This window comes from Neovison vison, chromosome 11 (genome assembly GCF_020171115.1).
Source record: "Neovison vison isolate M4711 chromosome 11, ASM_NN_V1, whole genome shotgun sequence".
Classification (NCBI taxonomy): Eukaryota; Metazoa; Chordata; class Mammalia; order Carnivora; family Mustelidae; genus Neogale; species Neogale vison.
The window spans coordinates 106,042,110-106,069,566 of record NC_058101.1 but is presented as its reverse complement, the minus strand read 5'-3'; the positions used below and the strand labels follow the sequence as shown (position 1 = coordinate 106,069,566).

The window sequence follows — 27,457 nt, the reverse complement described above, 5'->3', positions numbered from 1 at the left end:
AGTCCTAAAAGGGCAGGGAATTTTTCTTGTTGACTACTGAATCCCCAGTGCCCAGAACAGTGCTTGGCATGTCATTCAATAAACACCTACTGAATGAATAATGTACAGAAAAATGAGAACTAAGATGCCCATGTGGGTCAGGTTAACAATTTGAGGACACCAAGAAACTGCACATAGATGGCAAATAAATGATTTATTTCATTTGAAAAAGAGTTTTTTGGTTTTTTTTTAAGATTTTATTTATTTATTTGACAGACAGAGAACCACAAGTAGGTAGAGAGGCAGGCAGAGAGAGAGGAAGGGAAGCAGGCTCCCTGCCAAGCACAGAGTCCGATGCGGGGCTCGATTCTAGGACCGTGCACTCATGACCTGAGCCAAAGGCAAAGGCTTCAGCTCACTGAGCCACCCAGGCGCCCCTGCAAAAGAATTCTTAAAAAAAAAAAAAAGAATTCTTCTACATGTTTAAGTGTGTCAACCATATAGTAAGCACACACTTGTTTTCTTATGTTTTAAAATTTCTTTGCAGCAGGTTATTCCTTTGAAATACATCTATCGCAACACTGTAGAGGCACCTAAAACAGTCACTGGCTTTTTCTTTCATTTACAAAAATTAAAGCAGTAATAACTCAGTACCTTAATATTTAATCTAGAACCATGCTATTCCCTATCCCTTTACTGAAAATTACAGATAAATTGAGAAGCTTTTAAATAATATGATAAGCACAGGTAATGGAAATTGATCAGTTATGAGCCAAATAGTTAATGTCAATTAAACATGAGCACTATAAAGCATGTTTTATTTAAAATCAGGAATTGGGGGGCACGTGGGTGGCTCAGTCAGTTAAGTGTCTGACTCTTGACTTTGGTTCAGGTCATGATCTCAGCATTGTGAGATCAAGCCCCACATTGGCTCGGGGCTGAGCATGGAGCCTGCTTAAGATTCTCTCTCCCTCCCCTCCAGTCCCTTCCCCATCCCATGCACTCTCTCTCTCTCTAAATATAAATAAATAAATAGGTAAATAAATAATAGAATAAAGTCAAATATTGCATTTTACAAAATTTTTAAGTAGTACCAAGTATAATTTTGACTCCACAAATAGAAGAGCATAGTTCATGAAGTTTAAATGAGTTCTAATTATTCTTACTCTAAATACTTTCAGAATATAAGTATTTTACCAAGGACCTTCATGCAGATTAATTAAAAGCAATAAAGCAAAGAAGGAAGTTAAATCAATTTCAGTCCAGCCTATAGACTTTTCAGACAAACAGGAGGAAATGCTTCCAACGTACCTTCTGAAATATTTGGTTTGGTTTTGTGTTTGGGCCGATCCTCACAAGGATGAAAGTTCAATTGCTGTAAGACTGCTGGACAGATGACAGAGAAGTTAGAGCTGCTTATCTGAGTAGCGTTTGAAAAGCCATGGAGGGAAAAGATCTCTTCAGCTGACAGACACTGAAACAGGATAAACAAAGTAAACATGTATGTGTTAACATAGTAAAAGCATGCCAGCAAACATACTTTAAAGAGACAGAGAATATTTCATTTAGACCCACAGGACTAACTCTATACCCTAAAATTTAAAACAGTCCTTACTTCTATAAACCTAGAAACAAGAAAAAATACAAAAAAAAAAAAGAAAGAAAGAAAAGAAAAGAAAGAAAGAAAAAACCCAAAAAACAAAAAGTCCTTCTTGATCAATAGTCTACCTATGGCTCCCAAAAAGGTTAAGAACTGGGCTGAAAGTTCCCAAGCACTTTACAAACATTAAAAGTTGACCAATAGCTTTCAAATCAAAAGCTTTAAAGAAGCTTCTATATTCTCAATCTCTCCTCTCTGTCTTTGGACTGGATCTTTTGTGTAGGCTCCTGGAGAAACTCTCTGCAACATTTCTTGTAGACAAACACCTGGCTCCCTTACACCTTCTTAATTAAGAAATTCATCCATGCTTCTAGACAGCAACAATAATTTCAACTTAAAATACTTGTTTTAAAGAATGTCTTTAGCACATATGGTTACTTGCTAAAATATGTATTGTTCTCAATGACAGTGGGTAGCTTTTCTCCTTATACAAGGTTTTGAACATAGTACTAGGCTGCTTAAAAATTCATTAACTATTAATAAAATTTTTAGGACAAAAATTTTTATGAAAATCACTTTTTAAAGGTACCATTTTATTCTTGGGCATATTTTAACTATTAACAACATATCATCCATATACTTACATTATGAGAATATAAAAGAAATTAAATGTGTTACAGTGGTTAATAATCATTTTAAGACTTACAGACTGTGAAAAATATCCATTCACTCAAACATAAGAGTCTATCTATAATAAGTACAATTCAGAAAAGTTCTTTGCATGCTTCAGCCAATATTTAAACCCCTCTAAGATCTTACTTGGCTTTGTGCTACAGACTGGACTGCGTTCTCCCCCAAAATTTATATGCTGAAGCCCTAACTCTTAATATAATGATACTTAAAGTTGGGGCCTTTGGGAAATAATTAGGGTTAGATGAGGTAAGTAGAGTGGTGTCCTAGTCCAACGAGATTAGTGGTCTTATAAGAAAAGACACCAAAGAGCTTGCCTGATCTTTCTCTCCACCATGGCAGACAGCTAGAAGGCAGCCATTTGCAATCCAAAGACAGACCTTTTACCAGACAGACATTGACCCTTTTGAGCCCTTAATTTGGACTTCCTGCGTCCCAAACCGTGAGAACACTAATTTCCATCGTTTAAGCTATCCAGTTGATAATATTCTGTTATGGCAGCAAGAGCTGAGTGACACCCTAAGCATGGCATTTGAAAACTCGAAAGTTGGTGTTAACTGTTTGACCATGAAGCTCTGCGATTCCCTTCGCAACAGAAACAATGAAACTAAACATGTAAGATGCGTGTAAAAAGAGATCACTTACTACTGATTACTAAGATGAAAAAAACATCCAATACACCAAGATGTGTGCAGATGTCGAAATAAAATTGCAAATGCCTTAAAGAAAGTGCACATTTAGACGTCTCTGTTTTTTTAATGCCCAAGTATGTGTCTAAAGCTGTATCTTGTCCAAGCCATGACAATGGGTTTGGATTTATGACAAGGATAGATGTGTGTCATCTGTAGAAGAGGAGACACCACTCTCAATGCTCTGTTAACAGTCTTCCCGTTGTCCTTGGCCAACTAGGGGGATAATAAGCTAATGGAAGGAGAAAATAGCTCAACTGGAGGAAGTAAAGTGGGAAAAATTTCTTTGTCACGATGAAGCCGCCCAGGAGCCTAATGGCTAGACTCAAACATTAGAGTCCATGTGGTCAAACTGCCCACAGCATGATTCCAGGAATAAATGGGTACAGTAGCATAAACATCAAATGGTACTGTTCCCCTACCAGGAAGTCTTAACCTACTTGGACTTAAAGTTCCTCCAACTCTAAACTAGGATGAAAATGGGAAGCTGCACATAGATAATTTCCAAAGTCTTCTCAGAATTAGCATACTAAGACTTCCTAAAACTTGAAACTGTTTTAAGCAGTTCTTTTCAAACTCAGAAGGTGACTCATTAGTGGGTCAAGAAACCCACTTACCATGTCACAGTCAGCATTTTTTAAGGGGCTAAAAATATAATAGAAACTACAGAGCACCGCCACACCTCACAAGAGTAAGTGTTACGTAGTGAGACTTGCTCCAGTTAGACAGCAAGCACACAACTCCTGGATCACAATGTAAAATTCATTTTTTTACTATAAATGGCAGTGAAGAGTTTGAAAATCACTGCCCTCAAAAATGTTTTAATTGTGCATCACACATCATTAAAGACACTCTCCTCCATACAACTGGGGGAAAAAATCGTGTAGCCAAAGGAACATACAATCAGTACTGGAAAATAGCTTATTGGAGTCTTGAAGATCTGTGCAGCATCTATGTAGAAATTTTGGCTGGACAGGTCGTCATAGATAATAACACCTGGACACTGGCAACTGCTCCATCTCCAGAAAGAACAAGGAGGCGGAGACATGACAAAACTCTAGGCCTCACCTAACTGAGAAAGAGACTCTTAACTATAGAGAACAAACAAACTGATGGCTACCAGAGAGGACGTGGGTGGATGGATAGGGGAAATGGTGGATGGATGGGGGAAATAGCAGATGGGTATTAAGGAGTGCACTTGTCTGGATGAGCACCCAGTATTGCCCGGAAGTGCCAAATCACTAAATCACACACATGAAACTGCTGGAATTTAAATAGAAACTAAAAAACAAAAACAAAAACAAAAAACCAAAAAAAACCCTCTACGCCTTGCCTAGAATGAGGAGAGAATATTCAAAGAATCCTAGCAGTGTGGCAAAACTCAGATGGCAGGCCTGATTTATTTAAAATCTGTTGCTATCAGCCAGCAAGTAGGATGCCTATAGCTTTACGCAGCTGCCTAGTCAGCTTTACAAACTCAACTTCCATAATGCTTTGATTTAACAAAGTTGAACCGGCAACAAAGAGAGCAGTTGTCTAAGAAAGGGTGGTGTTTCCCAGGGCAAGGACAAACAGGATGAGAGCCCAGTGCCTGAACACTGAGGTGACAACAAAACCGGTGGAACCGTTGAGGAAGGTCAAACATCCTGTCAAACACACCCCTTCGGCTCCAAAACAAACAAGGAATAAATTATGAAACCAGCAGGAGCCACAAGGGGAGGATGATGAGCCTGAATAGTATGTCTTCATAAAACCCCTGAGCTTTTTTACCATGTGCTTTACATTTATGGACTGAGCTTTTTTCTTTCCATCCATTTGTTTTTACAACACCCCTATTCTCAAGAGTACCACCCTGCTGTTTGCTGCGGTCCTTTGAGCTTTTTGCTCCTAGAGGCAAACTCCAGCAAGCCGACAACCTAATCTTCAGTGGGCTGACATCTTATTTGGAGGTATTTTCTCAGTGTCTGACTTAAACTCCTTGAGTCTCTTGCCACATTAAGGTGATCTTAAATCTCAAATGGGTCTTCTATAGAAGAAGTGCCAAAGTAAGGAATGAGTAGAGGTAAGGGGGTTGAGATTCGTATCATACAAGTGATCTCAGATTATATTTGAAATCATTTAACCAAAGAGTTCCATGCACTTCTTCTACTTCTCCTACTCCTTTTTCCTCACCAATTCTGACTAGCCAGAAATTTTTGTTTTGTTTTGCTGTTTTTGCGTCTTTCCTGGACATATCTTTGTGGAAATGCTAATACAGGGAGGGGAGGGGGCAGGGTTGAATGATAAGGGCCACTTCCTCCTCCGACGTTCTGTAGTGTTAAAAATCTGCTTGTGATAAATGCCAAAGAGTCAGGCAAGATTTGAAATTACCCAGCGTGGGAAGCCTGAGTGGCTCAGTTGGTGAAGCAACTGCCATAGGCTCAGGTCATGACCCCAGAGTTCTGGGATAGAGCCTGCATTGGATTCCCTGCTCAGTGGAGAGTCTGCTTCTCCCTCTTCCACTCCCTGCTGCTCTGCCTACTTGTGCTATCTCTGTGTCAAATAAATAAATAAAATCTTTAAAAAAAATTTTAAAAAAAAGGAAAGAAAGAAAAATGACACAGTGTGGATAATGATAAAGGCACTGAACTTAACTGAATTTGGTCAGGTTCCTCTAAGCCCATGAAGCCTTAGTCTTGCATCCATCCTTATAGGGCCTGCATTGTCTGGATTTAGCAAGAATCCTGCTAAGTTATTTTACAGAGAATCCTCCATCTTTCATATCTGATCACCCCGGCCTGCCTTCAGCAAGAATCCTATTAAGCTTGCTCAACCCAAATCCCTCCCACCCACCCATGATGCTTCCCCATAGTAATTTTCCATTCACTGACCCCCACCTGCTCCGTGGCTATAAATCCCCACTTGTCCGTGATGTATTTGGAACTGAGCCCAGTCCTACACTGAGGTCCCTTCTCCTCTACTGCAGCAGTTCTTGAATAAAATCTGTCTTTATCACTTCAACTACTGTTGTACTATGCTACAAGTATCATAAGCATGTAATTGTACTATGCATTGCTTAAATGCTTTTCTTCATTCAACAAATATTTCTGGAATCATAAAAGTCTGGGTATAATATTGATGGGAGGAGGGGAAGGTGGGGGAAGCTGAAGGATGACAACTAAGAAAGAAATTGCACAAAGGTAGTAAGTCCTAAGATTCTCCATCAAGAAACCTAATAATTGTGGCAGAAATAAATCTCACACCTGTATCCATAAAACCAGAGAAAAAGTGTTAAATTCATGAAAAATAATGATAAAAAACTAGGAAAGTTTCTATAAAAGAGAAATGATATGCAGAGGAAATTGTCAAAAACAACTTTGAGGTTAGACCTCCCAGAAGGTAGACAGAGGATATTGCCACAGGGGTGACTGGGGGACCTCAGAAAAGAAACACATTTGGGAGGTTGATGACCACTTTGGTTTTAGACATTTTAAGTAACAATGCCTGTGGGATACCAGATGAAAATGGTGAGGGAGTTTTTTCTGAGAAAAGTAGAGGCCAGAGATAAGGATGTGGCTGACTTCTGTGAGGAGATAAGAGATGAGTGGGAGGGGAGGAGATCATCAGGAGACCGGGCAGAGAAAGCAGAGAAAAGCTTTAGGAACATATAACTTCATTTGGGCAAAAGCGGCAGAAAGAGCCAGAGGATAAGAAAGAGCAATATAAGCACCAAACAGAAGTCATCTAGGCCAGTAAAATGTAGTGAATGCCTGTTGGTTTTGCCTGCCTGAGATCCTCATCCTCCAGTAACAGACCACCTTCATGCCACAGGAGCTTCCTTCCACGTGATGTATTTGGGGCTGACCAGGGAACATGTCTGTTGTCTGGTAGAGCTACTGGAAAATATCTTTTCAGACTAGTATTGCTGTGAATCTGGGATTTCCTCAGGCCATTTCTCTAGCACAGGAAAGAAGGTGAACTAATGCACAGAGACAGGTTTCCAACACTACTGTTAATCTCCTAGATATACCTGTGCCTGAAGCTAGACTCTTCAGGGATCTGAGACAATGAATGGCCTTTGTGACTTAAGCTAATTCAGACAAAGAAGTTTTTTAACCTACAAATGAAAGAGTCCTGATTGATACATAAAGTAATCATTCAAAAGACATTTTCAAAGCTAGGAAATGAATGCTACATCTAGAACCTACAGGGAAAACAAAAAGATAAGCTTTTCCATTCTTTAAATCTTCTCCAGTCTTCTTATTCTCAATACACAGACCATTTTCTCTAGTCAAATGGCACAGATTAAAGAATACAGAACACTCTGACCACCCGATCCCACACCCATCGTGCCAAAGCCTTCACACCACACCAGAAGTGAAATATCGTCCCACTCAAAAGTCACCCCAAAGATGGTTTCAGATTCTGTTTTCCCATGAATTGTGCTTCTGCGGAATCTGAGCAATTCACGAACCCAATAAGGACCCTGCTAGGTATGGTTGTGCTCTCTCTTACAAGGGTCAATGTAGGAAGAGAGAGCACCTTGTAATGTACTTAAACTCAGGGACACTCAAAATTAGAATGAAACACCTAGTCCAGTCTTTTATTTAGGATGTCAAGTAACTGAGCCACACAAAATTTAAGTTTCATTACCAGGCCCCAGAGAAGCCAGGAGTAAAACTGGAATTAAGAATTCAAATCCGGGTGTGCCTGGGTGGCTCACTGGGTTAAAGCCTCTTCATTTGGCTCAGGTCATGATCTCAGGGTCTGGGATTGAGCCCCGCATCCAGATCTCTGCTCAGCAGGGAGCCTGCTTCCTCCCACTCTCTCTGCCTGCCTCTTTGCCAACTTGTGATGTCTCCTTCTCTGTCAAATAAATAAAATATTTTTTTAAAAAAAATTTTTTTAAAGAATCCAAATCCGAAAGAGCCCTGTCTAACCCTTCTCTTAGTGACTCTTCTACCTTGCCTTGCTCTGCACACCTGTTGTTTTACAGCAAGAACTCTAGCTACCTTCTGGAATTTGCCGTGTATGGAGCCGAGATGAAAGCCAAACAACTCATCCTTCCCCAGACCCCAAGTGAATGACTCATATGCTGTTCTTTGAATGGGTAAGAGTTTGAATAAGAATCCAACGAAAATCTTCATAGGTGCTACTCTCATCAAAACCAGTCCCGCTCCTCCCTCACTGCCATTCCTGTCTTCATTCACCAAGCACACGTCGATGACGTCTTCTCTGGGCCAGGTGTTCTGAAAGGTGCTGAGAATAAGACACGGCTCCATCTTCAGTAAGCTCACCATTCAGAAGACAAAACATATACATACAAATTTATAGCTATAGAACAATGTAAGAAGGAGAATAGTAAAGATATGTGCAAGCTATTATGAGGGAAGAGGTCTGGGAAGGCATCCGGAAGAACGAGATACATGTGCTGAGTCCAAAATATTCGTTCAGTGCTTCTGCTGGCTGGAGATAAGAGAGGAACCACAAAAACTTACATTAGGCAGAAATCAGTGATGCAAGTAAGTATGTGATCAGTTGACAAATGAATTTTGTAGACAATAGTTATTACAGGAGTACTGAGAAGCACAGAAAAGCTATATTCCTCTAATCCCCACATCAATTACGACAGTAGATTTAAGGAGAAATCTGGGATGAAGAAATCAGTATCTTAGAAAAGTAAGTTGTCCAAGATGAAATAACCTATAACTGTTAACAACAGAATTCAGACTAATGTATTTTATGTGTGTTTTCTGACTTCTAAGCCCCTACTCTTGGGGCTATACCCTTATGTTTTGTTGAATGAACATGGATAAGAACACAGATAATAAAAGGACCACTTAGACCGGGGTGAAGAGTATATCTGTTACCCCTAAAGTGACTTGAGTGATAGAGTTAAATTACTCTTACATCATATTTAACATTACACCCAAAGACAGAGCTTCAAAACACTCAAACATTAGCCAGGTTTTCTCACCATGCTGAGAATTAAGAAGGAAATGCATAATGGTTTTGATTCTTTGCCCTTCAAAGACCCCTCCTACCCACCACCCAAACAGGAACCCTGGGCACAATGACCACACCAGCGCAGCAGACGGCCCGGAATCTGGCACAGTCCTCTCTGCCACCGATGCCTGGCCGCTGACACTGCCATGAAGTTCTCCTGCAACAGGATTGTCAAACCTAGAGTACCTCCACATGTGCCATTTTGAATGCTTCACTTCCCCGTCACTGTTTTAGAGTCAGTGTTTCTGTAGCTCAGGCAGAAAAGTCAACAGGTTAATTTATCCACCCGAGCTACCATCACATAACCACACTGGACTATGACACCAGTATGACTGACATAGGTTGTCAGAACATATGAAGAGGAGGAAAAGGTGAAGATCCAAAATAAGTATGTAATAGGCAAGAACCTCTAGAATCCTTGAGATCATATTTACCCCAGTATTCATGAATCCTAGTACTAATAATATAATATTGTGTGCCTGGCACACAGTAGGGCTCAGTAAATACTTGTTGAATGAATGAATGCCTAAATGTATGAATGAACTCCTCACTCATCTTCACGGTATTTTTAAAAGCCAATTGCAAAAACATTTCAAGTTCACAGGAGTAACCAAAATGAAATTACAGGAAAGTAAGCAAGTGCAGAAAGTGACATATACATAAGAGTGTTTCATATATGGCAACTAGCCAAGGTTCCCAGAAGAACAACTCAAATACTTAAATGTTTAAAGAGGAATTTGAGTTTAACAATGGGGGGAGGTTCATTTCTGTCCCTGAAACAAGTGAACAGTCCCATGTACTTATCCTTTCTGGGGTGACTGCACAATGTCACAAGCAGTGACAGCACAGCATCACACTGGCACCAGGAGTGCTCGAAGTAAGAGTGACTGAGAACACCACTTCCAGATTTGTTACTGATGCAATAACGGAACGACCAAATCTTAGTCACAAGGAACGTGAGTATATACCACTTCTGAACCTCCTTGATATTGCTCAACGTAAAAATGCACTGAGTCACACTTACCAACATTCTCTGGAACTTTTCCCTCTTACTTTCCTTTCCAAAGTTTTCTCAATACTATTTTACCAAGATAAGACAGACTTTTCGAAGGTTTGAGCAAAAAACATTCCAGGTAAGTGATCTCTAGTTTTATAGAAATGGCTAATCAAGTGATTCCCGACTCTCTTTCCCTAATTCGTTTTTGTTGTTGTTGTTGTTGTTGTTGTTGTTGTTGTTGTTTCTTTTTCCCTCAAGTTTTTCTTATGTTTCTTACTTATGCCGCTAGAGCGCTCAGGAAGTCCCAGCCAGAATATACAGAGACACACAAAAACGCAAGCACACACATGCACATGTTCACATTCACTCTCCAAACTATTCCTTAAGAGGAGACAAAAAGGGCCTTTCCTACATATGCTATTTGAAGAAAGACACCTTGTTTTATGAAACACCATTCAGGGAAATAAGAGTATCATGAAATAATATGCATAGAGTGACATCATTGCTATGAATAGGGTTAGAGAAAACCTGGAGATGTATGCTTCAAAATCTTAACAGTGTTTTACCTTGAGGTAATGAAATTATGGGTGATTTTTTTTTTTTCTGTTTCTCGATATTTGCCAAAGTTTTAGACAACATATATGTATTCCTATCTTAATTAGAAAAATAAAGTTAAATCATGGAAAGTTTCTTAAATCTCTTCTTCTAGGTTCCTCCAAACACAATTAAGACAAGTTGGAATTTTTTTTCTTTTTCTACTAAAGCAAAAAAAATTTTAGAATGTTATGATACACTTTTTAAAAGAGGTTTACAAAGTTTTCTGATTTTACCATAGCTATTGACATATTTCTCAATCCTGTCCCATCCACATTCAGTTTCTTAAGGCCCTCTCACCCCTAAGAGCCTGGCATGGTATCAAAGCACAGACACTCAGTCTGGACTCTTAACTTTCTGACCCTGACCTGTCTCCAGATGACAGAAGCTACTCTAGTTTCCATCACCTGTAGGATGACCTTCTTGTATTTGCTGCCAGGCTCCAAAGGTGTTTGAGCCTTCCTGCTCACCTAGGGCCTCCACTCAGTCCCTCCAGGATTGAGGTGTAGAAGTTCGGACTGTTCTCCAGGCAGGGCTGGGGCAAATGCCACCAGGGGTGAGCTCATCCTTCAAAGTCATCTCACCCCTGCATACAAAGAATGACCTTATCCATCACAGCCCCAATTTTATGACAGTCCTTTAGCACAGTGGTTCTCAAAGCATGCTCCAGGGAGCCCCAGGGGTTACGAAAACCCTTTCAGAGAACATATAAGGTTAAACCTACTTTTATAATATCACTAAGACTGCATTTTCCTTTTTCACTTTCATTCTTTTATGAGTGAACAATGGACATTCTGGAAGCTATGTGATATACGTCACAACAGTTGAATGCTGCAGCATATATGAGGACACAGCTGTCTTCTACTAAGCCCTAATATTAAAAAGATTTGCAAAAATGTAAAACAACGCCATTCTTCTTATTAATTTTTTATCATGGAAAAAACAGTTGTGTTTTCATCAAAAATGTTAACATGGTATGGACTTATTAATGTTATTTTTAATATGTTAAATATTTAAAATTTTCCTCAACATTAAATTTTATAGTGGTAAATATCAATAGATATCAACCACATTTACTAAAGGTCTTTGGTGTTCTCAATAATTATTAAGAGTACAAAGGGGCACAAACTTTTGTCTGCACGTAAGAATGACACAGAAGTTCCTATATACCACTTAACTGACAAGTTGGGAGCTTCTGGTAGATCTTACCTAATGTATCTTTCACCCTTCTCATCCTATATTCCCATAAGATGGTTTTTGCTGATGTTTTTGTCACTCTTCTACTCAGACTGGCTCCCCACACAAAAACAAGAAACTTCTCTTCTGCCAAGAGTCTAAAATCCCAACACTGAAGAACGTCAATTATCTATCTCCAATCTTCCTTTGTCCCCCTACCAACCTGAAAAGCATATCTGAACTCTCTATTCCAATAAAAAGTTTTAGTAAGTCTTATAATATACCTTCACTGTGACTTTGTAGGCCCTGCATCCCCCCCACTTAGAATGCTGATGTATCTCCTCTTGAAGAACCCAACTCCTATCTGTGCTAACATTTGGCCCTCACCTCCTCTGCCTAATAGGGCTATGCTCACCAGACTACTACGCCCATGGTGTTTTGGGAATTCACTGTGTACCTCCTTGTATTATCATCTGTTCATGAAAATGGGTATCTCTTTAATAAGATCACATGAAGATCTAGAAAGGATGGATGTGTTCCTTTTCTATCTTTCTCAATCCCTACTGAGGCTTGGGACATGTAAGATGCTCAACTTATCATAATCATTAATTTGCCAGATTAAGGAAAGGAATGATGGATGAAAAAGAAACTAGAAACTAGCACACAGTACCTGAGTATAATTCTGAGAAAGACAACCGGATAACCTGAGAGACATATACCAGTCATTTACCTCTGAAGAGCCAAATTTTCAAGACACAAGTTTCTCTACTCATGCCAGGAAACTTTCCCAGAACGAGCCTGGTGTTGCCTTGATACTACAGATAAGCTATACTGTCACCAACATTTCCAACTTGCCCTAGAAATTATAACTATAAGCTATGGAGAAAACCCACGGCTAAATGAGAAAAAAAAAAAAAAAAAAGACAAAATTCACAAATTAGAAGAGATAGAAACTATTACATCCTTCTACTTCGATAATACACAGGTTTTAGTTTAACATACTATTTCCTTTATACTATTTTAAGAATTTTCAACAAATGAAGGAATTGCTGGTTTATCTTGAATTAAGTGAGACATCTAGGCTGATTTAAAGTTATGTTAGTACGTCAGTATAAAATTTAGTGTTAAAAAGTGGAAGTTTTCATTCATTCAACAAATATTTCCTGGACACCTACTAAATGCCAGATACTATGCTAGTTACAGAAATAAAAAAAAAGTGATTGAAATGCACCCAGCCCCTAAGCAACTAAGATGTTTCAGACTGTTGCAGGGTTTGGATAGAAATATAGGTAACTACAGGATGGGCTGATAAGGGCTAGGGTAGGATCCCTTAATGTGAAAAAAAGTTAATTAAGCCACCCTAAATGTATGGGATTGTCAGAGGCCTCCAGGAGAAAACAGTATCTAAGCTGAGATGGAAAGGGACAAGGAGAAATAGGGTTGGAGAAACAAGGGGATAGGAATATTACTGCAGTGCCTTAAATATCAGGAAAGGTGCTTAGATTTGATTTAAGAGTAATGAGAAGTGATTTGAGGATGATGTGATTATTAGATGTGTGTATGAGATATTAAGTCTGACAGCAATGGGGAGCACAGGGAGGGCATGGGGCAAGACTGACAGCAGCAGCAGACCCATGGCAGGCATTTACTGAGCACCTACTGCATGCCACGCACATGACGGAGTGACAAGATGCAGTAACTCACCTAATCTCCACAACAGTCCCGTCAAGTAGGTAAAATTACCCCCATGAGACAAGAGAGAATCCTGGAGTTTAGACAGACTGAGACAGAAATATGTGGACGTTACAGTGACAGGACTTAGGTGCAATTACGATAAGGGGGGGAGGGGTGTCAAGAACGACATCCAGTTTTCAGTTTCATCAACCAAGCAAGCACAGGGTGATGAGGATCCCTGAGACTGGCAAAACAGGATTACCCGGAGGTTGTGCGGGAGAAAGGTTAGAGTTGATGAGCTCAGTCTGGAACAAGTTTAGACCTGCTGAGTTGGGGAGGAGAGGGAATTGCACATCAGTGGGCAATGCGGGTGGCCAGGCTAAATCTCCAGAGAGAAATCTGAACCCTCTCCTTAGAGAGCATCTACACACAAGTGACTACTGCAGCCAGAGGGACAGACAGGAGGCTGTGCAGAGACAGTGTGCAAAATCAAAGGGAACAGGACTTGAGACAGTACCCTGAGGAACATCAGTAGTTAAAGGACGACCAAAGGACACTGAAACTGAAAAGAAGCAGAGAGGTAAGAAAATCAAGGCACACTTAGTTTCCAGCAAGAAAAGGGTGTGTGTTTCCAGCAGGATGTGCTCCACGCCACCAACACTAATCGGGAGAGGTAAGGCCTAAGAAGTGCCCATTGTATTTAGCAATAAGAAGGTTCTGGGTAATGTCCTCCAGGATTAATTTCATGAAAGCTCTGGGGACAGAGCCTGACCACAATGTGCTGTGGAGGGACAGAAAGGTGCAGAAATGTAATGGAACTTCAAATAGTTCCACGGTCCAGTTATGTACAGAAAACGAGGCACAAGGATCATGATACATTTAGGGGATTCACAGCACAGGGGCCCCACAAACACAGCATCTGCCCAAACCATGAGAAGAAATGAGCATTCAAACTTGGAATATCTGTTTTCCCTGTCCAGTCTGGACCCTTGGTGACTTCTGCCAAATGACTTACTTGTGTCTCAGTTTCTGGGGAAACAGATTGGTCTCCATTCTCTCACAGTACTGTTTTGAGTATCAAATGCCGGTAATCAGGAAATAACACTGTAAGGTTGAAAAATGTCTGTGAAGGAACTAACATCAGGTTTTAGAGCTAACCCTGACTACTGCAGAGACAACTTCAGCAGGGGTAACAAAAATGGTAACTTTTTTCTTGTTTTACTGAGACAAGGGTAGTATCAGCAGAGAACACCTTCCTACTTCAAACAATTATGCAGGTCCCCGTGGCTTCAAGAAGCTCTCTCCCATCAGTTCTACCCTTACATCCAGGCACATGGATGACAGGAGGGGACACGTGGGTTTTCGGAAAATCAACCAGTCCCTTCTTGGGATGATACCATTCAGCCTGAGGAACAGAAGTGGAAAGAGCATAGGTTCTTAAGTCCAGTCACCCTGCAATGGAATGCTCACTTTGCCACCTTGGAGCGATGATTCTGAGTGAGGATTTTGGGTTTTGTTTTGTTTTTTTTTTTAAGATTTTATTTATTTATTTGACAGACAGAGATCACAAGTAGGCAGAGAGGCAGGCAGAGAGACGGGGGAGGAAGCAGGCTCCCTGATGAGCAGAGAGCCCTATGCGGGGCTCAATCCCAGGACTCTGAGATCATGACCTGGGCCAAAGGCAGAGGCTTAACCCACTAAGACACCCAGGTGCTCCCCACCCACCCCTCCCCCGAGTGAGGTATTTAACCTAGCTAAGACTGGCCTTCCTGTAAGATTAGGAGGGTTAAAAGTATAGATTGCTCTAGGCAGTATAGACATTTTAACAATGTCTATTCTTCCAATCCAAAAGCATGGAATGGTCTTCCATCTTTTTCTGTCTACTGCCTAGAGCAATCTATATTTTTAATGCTATTTCAATCAAAATTCCACCGGTATTCTTCAAAGAGCTGGAGCAAATAATCCTAAAATTTGTATGGACTCAGAAGAGACCCCGAATCGCTAAGGAAATGTTGAAAAACAAAAATAAAACGGGGGGGGGGGCATCATGTTCCCTGATTTCAAGCTTTGCTACAAAGCTGTGATCACCAAGACAGCATGGTACTGGCATAAAAACAGACACATAGACCAGTGGAACAGAGTAGAGAGCCCAGATATGGACCCTCAACTCTATGGTCAAATAATCTTCGACAAAACAGGAAAAAATATACAGTGGAAAAAAGACAGTCTCCTCAATAAATGGTGCTGGGAAAACTGGGCAGCTATATGTAGAAGAATGAAACTCAACCATTCTCTTACACCGTACACAAAGATAAACTCAAAATGGATAAAAGACCTCAATGTGAGACAGGAATCCATCAGAATCCTAGAGGAGAACATAGGCAGTAATCTCTTCGATATCAGCCACAGCAACTTCTTTCAAGATATGTCTCCAAAGGCAAAGGAAACAAAAGCGAAGATGAACTTTTGGGACTTCATCAAAATCAAAAGCTTCTGCACAGCAAAGGAAACAGTCAAGAAAACAAAGAGGCAACCCACGGAATGGGAGAAGATATTTGCAAATGACAGTACAGACCAAAGGTTGATATCCAGGATCTATAATGAACTCCTCAAACTCAACACACACAAAACAGACAATCATATCAAAAAATGGGCAGAAGATATGGACAGACACTTCTCCAATAAAGACATACAAATGGCTATCAGACACATGAAAAAATGTTCATCATCACTAGCCCTCAGGGAGATTCAAATTAAAACTACATTGAGATTATCACCTTACACCAGTTAGAATGGCCAAAATTAGCAAGACAGGAAACAACATGTGTTGGAGAGGATGTGGAGAAAGGGGAACCCTCTTACACTGTTGGTGGGAATGCAAGTTGGTGCAGCCTCTTTGGAGAACAGTGTGGAGATTCCTCAAGAAATTAAAAATGGAAACTTCCCTATGACCCTGCCATAGCACTCCTGGGTATTTACCCCAAAGATACAGATGTCGTGAAAAGAAGGGCCATCTGTACCCCAATGTTTATAGCAGCAATGGCCATGGTCGCCAAACTGTGGAAAGAACCAAGATGCCCTTCAACGGATGAATGGATAAGGAAGATGTGGTCCATATACACTATGGAGTATTATGCCTTCTTCAGAAAGGACGAATACCCAACTTTTGTAGCAACATGGACAGGACTGGAAGAGATTATGCTGAGTGAAATAAGTGAAGCAGAGAGAGTCAATTATCATATGGTTTCAATTATTTGTGGAGCATAACAAAAAGCATGGAGGACATGGGAGTTAGAGAGAAGGGGGCTGGGGTAAATTGGAAGGGGAGGTGAATCATAAGAGACTATGGACTCTGAAAAACAATCTGAGGAGTTTGAAGTGGCGGGGGGTAGGAGGTCAGGGTACCAGGTGGTAGGTATTATAGAGGGCACGGATTGCATGGAGCACTGGGTGTGGTGAAAAAATGATGATACTGTTATGCTGAAAATAAATACATGAAAAAAAAAATTAAAAAAAAAAAAAGATTAGGAGGGTTAACGGGATGATATATAAGAAGCACTGAGCACACTGCCTGGAACACGGTAAGTCCTCTGAAAATATTAGCCTCATTCTCCTTACGACAGAAACTGCTTCCTCTCCTAGGGTGAAGGTCCTACTCAGAGTATTTCCTTAACTGAAAAAAAAGAGGGAGGGCGCCTGGGTGGCCCAGTTGGTTAAGCACTCAACTCCTGATTTCAGCTCAGGTCATGATCTCAGAGTCCTGAGATGGAGCCCCTCAGGTAAGATTCTCTCTCTCCTGCTCCCTTTGCCCCTCTCCCTCCTCTCTCCCTCTCTCTAAAATAACTAATTAATTAATTTAATTAAAAATAGAGTACTTCCTTGACTGGCATTCATCCCAAAATTAGGAACAGAGCTAATGTCTCGCTTTTCTCATTACGGTGTGTAGGTGAAATAAGCAAAGAATATCCCTAAATTCTGAGGTTCCTGATCCTAAAGAGAACTGGATCACGATTTGATACACAAACTCAATCAGCTGGTAGCATCAATAGCATTCATTCCTCAACAAAAGAAACTGTGTTTTCTTACACATGTGTATAAAGCAGGATCGATCTGTGACCCGACTCAGATTCAGCCTACGGATTCTACTGTTCCCTTTCACCTGAAGTCTGGGCTACCTTTCATCTCTCACTTATTCCAGTGAGACCAAAGCAGCCCCTGTTCTCTTACTGGCTTTCAACAAACAAGGCCAGCTAGACATGAAGGGCCCTAGATTCTGCCAGCTTATAAAACCCATACAGAGATCCTAAAATAAATCTAAACTTCAAACCACAATTACATGAATTTCTGGAAATAGAACATAGACTCCCAACCATTCACATTTCAGTAGTGATGTAAATTTTGGACAAGAGTAATAAAATATGGCTAACTCCTAAATGTAGCCTCAGAAGTAATCTGGAGGAGAGGAAATGTCCATAGTCTGAAACACCCAAGAGCATCCCATTAGCTTATTCACCTAAAGTTTACATTTTTAGGAATTTATCAGGAGTATTTGATCAAAGGGAAGCAAAGACTCTTGAGGTGAGAGTTGTCATGGAAACTAACACTGAAACCAGCGCTAGACTGACATATTTCTCACTGAACTTTTCATTTCATTAATCCTTGCTGTCTTTTTAGAGCAGTGCTTTCCGTAAGTTGACTGACCCTGGGGTACTCAGGCCTCCAGGAAAAGACAATTTTGTTAAAAACAGTATAGCTATACCAAGTAACATAGTATTATAACTATGCATTGAACACATATTTAAGGCAGGCCAGACGTGTTTTACATGTACTCTTACATGTTATTTAATATTTGAAGTAATATAGGCAATGACAAAAATCTTTGAGTTGTTACACGTAACGTAGTAAATATATAAGTGTCTGAAATACAGTGATTGCTCAGTCAATGTTATTATTTTTCTTATTTTTTAGTTCAAACAACCACCTATGAGTAAGGATCATGTTTTCAATTCACAGGTGTAAAAACTAAGGATTAAGGAAGTTAAATGACTTGCCTGTGATTCCCCAGCTAATAAGTGACAGAATTAGAGTTTCAGCCCAGGTCTGTTTGATTCCAGAGGCCAAACTGTTAACCATTATGTTGTATTCTCTACTCCAGTTTGAGATCTAAGGACCTCACCAAATAAATCGATGACAACTCTGGATTATTTTTAAGCTGGGTTCGTGGAACTAAAGCCTTACAGGCCTTATCAATGCACACCTGTTTTTGTTCTCTAGCCATTCACTTAGTAATAAAAAAAGTCAAGGTATTAGATATTTGGACTTGGAAGGCATAATACTACTTTTCAGGTTAACACCTTTGATCTAGATTCACAGATTTTTGTTTTTGCTCTCTGTAAACTCCAGGCCAAGAAAAACAACAGAGGATCTTTGGAAGGAGACAGAAACCAGTTGAAACAAGGCTCTATTCTAGAGATTTTCTATGCTCCCAAATCCCATCATCACAAAGGTAATTCAATGATAGTTTCATTTCTTTATAAAATAAATCGCTTGACCTGGCAAACCCATTTGGCTCCTGAAACAGACAACTGGGAATAGTTTGAGAATAAATTAATTAGTTTCAATTACAAGCAGGAACCTACTGTTATCTGGAGTTGGGGATGGGAAAACTCTGGAAACTACAGTTTCTTAGGTAGTCTCGAGTTCAGTAACATTCTTTTTTTTTTTTTAATAATAAATTGCATGGTAAATGATCCTAATATTAACTGTTTGCATCTAGCAATATGGACACTCCTTTGAGGAAATGCCACTCTGAATATAAGTAATTCGCAGACCCTTATTACCAACCACATTAAGCTGCCTTCATAAAGGAGTTGCTTTTCTTTTCCCTGAGGAATATCAATCCCTCTCAACTTCAGGCCTCATTTTCCATTCCTATTTATAGTCCTATTTTTCTCCCCCAACCACTACCATCACCAAAAGAAACAGGTAACATAGGGGATTCAACATACATTAAGTTTAAAGGGGAAAATAAAGACTCTTAAACTACAGTCACAGTTGAAACGCAATGGGGTTTTTGTTTTGTTTTTGTTAAATTTTATTTACTTATTTGAAAGAGAGAGAGAAAGCAGGACACAGGGGTGAGTCAGGGGGTGAAGCAGACTCCCTGCTAAGCAGGGAGCCTGATGCGGGACTCGATCCCAGGTCTCCAGGATCATGACCTGGCTGAAAGCAGTCGCTCTACCGACTGAGCCACTTAGGCACCCAAAGCAATGGGTTTTTATGATGGAGAAATGAAGTCCCAGCATCTCCCTGGATGGGTCTCTTCAGGAAACAGGAATATGGCATGACTCCTGGAAAGCATAAAGCCTGCAAACCTCCCACCCAGCTACTCGACTCTGAACATCCCTCATGAGGAATAAAGATCTACCCCTACCAAGGAAAAAAGTTTTTACATCTGCCCTCTCCCATTCATGTGTGTGAGAGCTCAAGCTCCCTCGCAGAGCAAACTTGCGCGGTCAGAGTTAGGAATTCCACTCACCTACTCTTCCTTCATTGCTTCCTTCTAATCCAGCAGCACAGGCCCTCAGCAGTGTTCATATGATGGTGAATCACAGCCAGCCTAATGCTCTCTCTCACTGTCTTTGCCCCAGTGATTACTTAACTATGCAGTTTTGCCTTGTGCACCTTTCACGAGTTTCTGTCTTATTTCTTATTTCGATTCGAAGCTCTCTGAGGAAAGGGACACGTTATCACCACTGTCGTTTCTACATTCTTGGCACAGTTCCCTTCATGTGACTAAGCTATGGATAAGCTCATTGTGATCAATGATGAATAACTTCTATTCATAGTTCAAAATCTGAAGTAATAGTTGCTCAGGCTAGAGAGAGTATGATTTTCAAGACTATAATAAAAACATCCACAACAGCGTAGCATTTAGGACTGCCTGAGGTTCTACCGCTTACTGTGTGACACTGTTTAAGTTACTTACCCATTCTGTACCACATGTTTCTCCTGTGTAAAACAAAGATAATAATGGTGCCATTATCATAGAATTGCTGTGAGGATGAAATAATACAAATAAATCGGTTAAAAGATAGGGCACAGGGGCGTCTGGGTGACTCAGTGGGTTAAGCTTCTGCCTTTGGCTCAGGTCATTATCTCAGTGTCCAGGAATGGAGCCCCGCATGAGGCTCTCTGCTCAGTGGGGAGCCTGCTTCCCTCTCTCTCTGCCTGCCTCTCTGCCTACTTGTGATCTCTCGGTCAAAAAAATAAAATCTTAAAAAAAAAAAAAAAAGATATGGCACATAGTGAAAGACCAGTAAATTCCCAGATATAACTATTTATGATATGTACAAAAGTGTGCATATGACTCTTAGGGTTGTTAGATATGGAAAGAATAAAGAGCATTTTCCCATACAGATCCCAATCATAACAGGCATGGAGGCAAGCTAAGCTCTTGACATCATAGTCATAGTCAAATGAATTACAAGTGCCCTTCACTTCCTTAACCTCTTGAAAACAATGATCTAACTATACACCCTCAACTTAAATGAGAGGGATATAATAGGTAAGAACAGATACATTGTCTTGAAGGTAAAACAACCAGAGACCTAAATGCAGCCTCACCCTCTGTCTTGCCCTTCTGTCTCACCCTTCATTTCTCACCTGAACAAGCAGGCTGGAAGACATTCCTGGAAGATCTACTCCCCACCATTTCTCAGAACATGAAGGTCAAAAGAAAAAAAAGAAGAAAAAGAACACATGTTCTTTCTCTCCTTTGTCCATGTCAGCGGTTCCCACAGCCTCCCTCATCTAACCCACCATTACCCCCACCCCAAGTAAAAGTACAACAGAGAACAACAAGCCATGCATATAACACATATGGAATGAACACACACACACACACACACACCCCTTCTGTTGGCTACATGCTGCCATCCAGTACAATTAAAAGCCAAGAGTTATCTCACTGCCTCTCCCTTTGGCATCATTAGGCTGGAAGCTAATAAAGGAAAAGATTTAACAAGAGTCAAAGACACTATAGGCAAAAGAATGAAGCAGAAGGTATTTACTGGGGGAAGGGAGCTTTTTTGCCTGCTTTTCTGCAAGAGACAGAGCCTTTATGCTACCTTCTGACTGTCTCGGGCTCCAACAATCATGACATCAGCAAGCAACAGCAGTCTCCTCCCTGACTGCGTCTAGATCCAACCCAACACATTCCACTCTCGTGCAGGTGAATTTTCTGAAACACAGGGCTGATCCGTATTCCACTTTCATTTGCAATTCTTTCATTAGACATATCAAGCTATTGTGCATGATTAGAATTATGTGTGCATATGTCATACCTCCCTCAATAAACTGTAATGCCATGGGAGAACCCAGACTGTGTTACCCTTATTAAACAATCTTCACTCATTCACTCAAAACATGCAGAAAATGTGTGTTATGTACCAGGCACTATACCAGCCCCTAGAGATGAGTCAGGTCATTCCCTTCAATTTTTTTTAAATCATTTGTGTTTATGTTGGTTGCAGGGGTTGGGGCTGGGGAGAGGGGTGTTGGGGAGAGCCCTATAAACAGAAAATTGTAATGCATAAAATTATTTACATTTTATAATATTATGATATAATTGCAATATATATTTTGATTACACAGGCACCAATTAACATAGAATCACAGAGAAGGGCTCCTACTAAACCCTTGAGCAGATCAAGAAAGGCTTTTCAGAAGAAATAAGGTCTAAACTGGCAGCTGAAACATCGGCAGATATACACGGAGAACCAGGAACTATGAGCAGTCCATTAAGACTACAGTGGTGGCAAAGGAGAAGGCTTGAGGAATATTCAGGAACCAGATCTTAAAAGAGCTTTAGCTACATTAAAGAATTTGACATTTATCTTGAAGGAGTTGAACTGCTTTAGTAAAAGGAGTGATAGGATCAGATTTCTACTCTTAAAATGACTACTTGAATTAGAATATAGTAGTCATTCAAAGTATTTGTTGAACACATGCATAGTTAAGTGTAAACAGCATAATAAAAAATATTGTAGGAATTAAAAAGGAGAGAAATCAGTGAATTGGTCCTGGCTGTGATGTCCCTGAAAGGTTTTATGGAGAAGTTCAGCCCTTCTTTTAAAACTGTACAATTTTGATAGGGTAATTCAAGGAAAAGGACTTTCTAGTTGGAAACGGGAAAGGTACAAGGAAGATAATGAGCTAGGAAGTGGCTGTGCAGAAGTTTCAGATGAATTCACAGGAGAGCTAATAGTTTAGTGCTAGGTCTGGAGGGGTAGGTTGGCATCTTAAAGCAGGGATGGGGGCTTTGAATGCCAGTCTCAGAACTTAAACCTCACCAGCAAAGAGACAGCCAGCTCCTGGATGAGTTTTGAAAGGGGAGAGGCATACTGCAAGTGTTGCAGGGAAGATGGGGTATGAATTGGAAGAGGTTTAGAAACAAGGTCCAGGTAACAGGATGTAGCAACATAAAAGGAAAAACAAAAGCAGGAGATGTGTTGCAAGATACATAGCAAAAAAAGAAGAAGAAGAAGAGTTAAGAGAGAGAAGTAAAAGCATAGGGTTGGGTGATAGGTGAAACAAAGGTCGCCTCACAAGCCAGCCTCCTACACTCACCCCCACGTCTCCAGCTCCCCTACTAACCCTCCCTGCAGGGCTGCCTTATCTGAACAGACCCATTTCCTGCAGCTTCGTGTTACCATTTGGAGGATGAGAGTCTCCTCCTTTATGAAGCTGTTTAACCAGTGTCTACACCTAAGAACTAGGAGGTGAGGGGTTTTTCTGAAAAGAAAATGAAGAGAAAAGAATATCTGGAGAAGAAGAGAAGAACATCAGACAAACAAAAGGTAACACTAAGCTATTCTTAAGTCCCCTAAATCAATCAGCCAGGGTGTTCATTCAGTTGGGGTGCTCCTGTTTATTCCAAGAACCCCCCTGAGACAGATTAGACTTACACCCAATCCTGGGGCCCCCAAAGACTCAATTAGCTCAAAGAGCTCCGTCCTCTCACTGCTGGGGTCACCTCTTCTACCAGCAATTTGTACCCTCAGTAACCACAAGAAGCAGAAAGATAAAACTCAATTGTTCTGTAGCTTCCAGTCTGAACTCTGGCCACTTTCATCTCCTACACTGACAACTTAATTTAATCATATGTAGGGATACTGAAAAAAGGTGTTAGAAACCCCCTTCCAAAACTGTCTAACAAAATTCCACGGAACATTAGTCTATTACTCGAGAAAAGCTGACCTGAGAAACATCACAACCCTCATCCAAAGGAACAATGCCATTTGTAAATAGATCGCTTAGAAAATTCAATAAACCCCTGGCTCATCAAAATAAATTCTGTTTTCCCAGCCTTATTCAAAGTCAGAAAGTCAGGCTTCTAACAATAGTCCCGTGTATTATTTATTCTACTTTAAGTCAGGCGGGGAAACTGAAGTTGCATTCTTTAAGATAGAGATATTAAGGGCCAGCTGGGTGGCTCAGTTAGCTAAGCAGCCCACTCTTGGTTTCAGCTCAGATCCTATCTCGAGATGGTGAGATCAAGCCCCTTGATGGGCTCTGCACTCAGTGCTGGCTCCATGTGGGATTCTTTCTCTCCCTCTGTCCCTCCCACTCATGTGTGCTGTGCTTTTGCTTTTTCTCTCTCTCTCAAATCATAAGTCTTTCTTAAAAAATAGAGATATTAATAGCTCTAAATCTTGTTCCAAATTGGATGGTGTCTTGCTGCAGCAGATTTGAATGCCAGCAAATTAGTAGATTCTCTGTAATGGCATTTCATCTGTCACCATTTAACTGATGACTATTGTTTTCTTTAGAATTTTTTAGTTGATGTTTGTTAGGCCTGATTACATGATAAACTTTCCTCAGCTTGCCTTTGTTTCCAAAGTAATTATGAGCTTCTTCCTCTCTCTTTTTGATGCCCACAGATGCCATAATGAAGGCAGTTAAATATGCAAACATGAGAATAAGAAACAAGGTGTCAACATACCTATAATTTACTTATTGAAGCATCCAACTTACTCATAAACCAGGGATCATATCGCTAATAAAGTTATCTGATTTTCCTGAAAAATTTAGGCATATTTTCCAGTGTCTTTGCCAACAGATGGTTCAGGGGTCTTTTGTCACTTTATAATTCATCTACCCCTCCAGACATGATAAGGAGATCATTTAAGTGAAAACAATGTGTGGACCTCAGATACGCAGCTGCAAGTGAAATCCCCACACTCCTTTGCAGGCATAACCGCCCCTACTCCTCCTAGAATACTTTAGTCAGCTATTTCCCCTAATTGAAATGAGACTGCAACTAGACAGAAAATACTTAGGAAGGTGTTTGCTTTATTTTCTAAAATAGCTATATACTATGGGAGCATTTCAGTCTTCCAACATAGAAGTTCTCAGACATTAAACCAAAGGCAGTATCATGCCAGAACGGGAACTATACATGGTTTACTAAAGAACTTATATAAGCAGATCATAAAACCCTTCTAGATCAAAGGCAGATTGCTCTCTAACCCCCCCTCCCCCACCCCCCAACCCCCCCCCAACCCTCGCCTCCATGGCATCAGAAAGTTCTACTTCCCAATTATTGTATGTTTTAATTGAGGTAAGATATTTCTAATAAAAAGATTGCCAACCTAGCTATAGTTTTATTAGCAAGGATTTCACCTGATTAAAGTTTCCCTATCTGGCATCTAAGATTAGGTATCTTAGGATATCAGGATCCTAAATTCCTGAGTGGAGAATACATACTATGCAGTATTTCCCAAAACATCTGAAAACAAACACTTTCTCTAAGAGAAACTAACATATCGCCCAGAAGTGGCAAACACTACACAAAATACTGCATACTGCCATTCATCGTTAGTTGTCACTGGAACGAGAGCAGAAGGAAAAAAAAAAAATCAAAGCACTGAGTGAACTAAATTTTTAGAAGTGGTGAGGAGTTCTGCAAAGGATGCTAATAGCACATTTTGCCTACCTTGAAGTTTTAAGAAATACTCAATCACAGAATATTTTATTATGGAATCTATAAAGGCATCCTTTTTTTTTTTTTTGGAAACTTACTAATAGGTATGACCTTAAAATTCTCCCAGGTAGCTCATGGCTGTCCTTGTATTCTAGGCCTTACCAAATGTCCAGCTAATACTGTGTATACATACTGAGAAATATATATTTTATTTTGAATGAAAATTAGAATCAAACACTTGACCTGACCAGTGATTAAAAACAAAGGCTCTAAGCCCTGTCCAGGCACCAACTGGGTATGTGATCTTGGTCAGGGCCTCCTTGGTTTCCTGATCTCTGTGCAGTGGACCCCCCCAGCTCTATAAGCCTCGTGAAACCCACCCAGGAAAGACAACTGCATCGTATCTCCTTGGCAGTTCTTCCCCATCAAGCAACTGTTGATGAGGGCGGGTTGTAAGCCACTATCTTTGCAAGGAAGATTTAGGTCCGCCGGTCCAATAGAAAAGCACCTCATAAGGTGCTTCCAGCCCTCAACTACTTAATAAACTCTTCTCTAAAACTGTATAACCACAAGCGTGGGACCTCTCGGCTCATCAGGAGTAAAACTGCAACTTCTAGCTCCCTCAACAACACCAGCTTATAAAAGCCCGGTGGAAGAAAAGTCCAGTGTGGTGAAAACCAAGTGCCACCCATGAGTCACCGCCTCAAGCTTGAAAAATGCCACGCTATTCTGCCTCCCTCACTTCTCCCAAACAAAGAGTGTTCTCATACAAATCAAAGTTTACGGCCACCGAGACCCTGGCAGGGCCGCGGGGGGGGGGGCCCGCCGTACCTGGTTGAAGTGCAGCCGGCCGGGCTCGGCGACACCCTCCTGGGGGGCGGCTCCCAGCTGCTCCAGCAGGCGCGCGAGCTGCGCCGCCGACAGGCTCCGATTCGCGCCGAACACGCTCAGCACATCCTCGCTAAAGGCGAGCCCGGGCCCCAGCACCGTGCCTCCGACGCCCGCGGCCGCCAGCAGTAGGAGCCCGGCCACCGCCCGGCCCGGGACCATCCCGGCCGGGGCTGCCTCTCGAGGACCTGAAACGGGCTGAAGCGCACCGGGACGCTCTGGGCGCACCAGCGTGGGTGCCCGAGGGCGCGCGAATCAGGCGTGGTCCACGCGGGTCCGAGTCAGCGGTGACGAGGGCGCCCCCGGTCCTCCGCCGCCTTCGGAAGAGTAGCAGCCCGCGACCTGCGGGGCATTGAAGTGCAGGTGGAGCGGGGGTGGGGAGCGATAAGCTGAGTGGGCCCCCGGGCCTCCTGGAGAGCCTAAGATAAAGAGGACAAAGGGGGACAGAGATAAAGGCCAGCGGACCACCCACCGGCCAACCCCGGGAGCAGGGCCTTGCGGGAGCCCTGGGACGCCCAGCCAGGCAGGGGGCCAACTGCTCCCGAGCCAGGTTTGCAAACGTCCCAGGATTTGCATAGCGTGGTGACACAGGTTCCTCCTGGATAGAAAGCCCCAAACCAAACAATTTCTTTAGGAAGGAAGAACGAAAACCGCTCTCACTAGAGAACCCCACCTCTTCTTCCTGTCTTGGGGCTAAATTCCCTCAGAGCAAACTTAGACGGCGTGAGACAGTCCCCACGGAGCTGCAGGAAATAGCCCCTCCGGAGTCCTGGACTTTGCGTCTCTGCGGGACCCTCCCTCTCCCAGACCTCTTCGCTGGGTTTGGCAAACCGTAGCCTGCTAATCTCTCACCTCGCCTGTCTCTTTCTGTCTCTGCGTCTCTGAGTGTGTCCACGTGAGTCTCAGTCTTTCTCTCTTTCTCTCTGTCTCTCTCTCAACACTATCTCTAGCTAGTCAGCTCTGAAACTCCAAGATCCGGCCCTACGCCCTTTACAGATAAGAGGCGGGCCCTGTCCCCGCCTCTCTGGCACGTGGTGACACGCACTCCCCCAGCCCGAACTCCCGCGGTCGTCCGCGCCGGGGCGCAGAGCCGCTGGCGTTGGCGCATTCCTCACGGGACCCGACTCTCCACCCTCACCCCAGGGGGTTACCTGAATGCCACGTTTGTGTCGGTGTCCCCAGCCTCCTTTCTGGTCTCG

The 27,457-nt window shown here is 41.6% G+C and overlaps 1 protein-coding gene across 1 annotated transcript in view; it reads right to left on the bottom strand.

Annotated features, from left to right (window-relative positions):
* Nucleotides 1–27,177, bottom strand: part of SLC39A8 (solute carrier family 39 member 8) — an 81,622-nt gene extending 54,445 nt beyond the window's left edge. The window contains exons 1-3 of the mRNA XM_044224398.1: nucleotides 27,111–27,177; nucleotides 26,202–26,677; nucleotides 1,291–1,453 (exon numbers count right to left, since the gene is read on the bottom strand). Coding sequence (XP_044080333.1) covers nucleotides 1,291–1,453; nucleotides 26,202–26,420 — 382 coding nt within the window. The 5' untranslated portion in view covers nucleotides 26,421–26,677; nucleotides 27,111–27,177. The remainder of the gene's footprint in view (nucleotides 1–1,290; nucleotides 1,454–26,201; nucleotides 26,678–27,110) is intronic.
* Nucleotides 27,178–27,457: the final 280 nt, after the last annotated feature.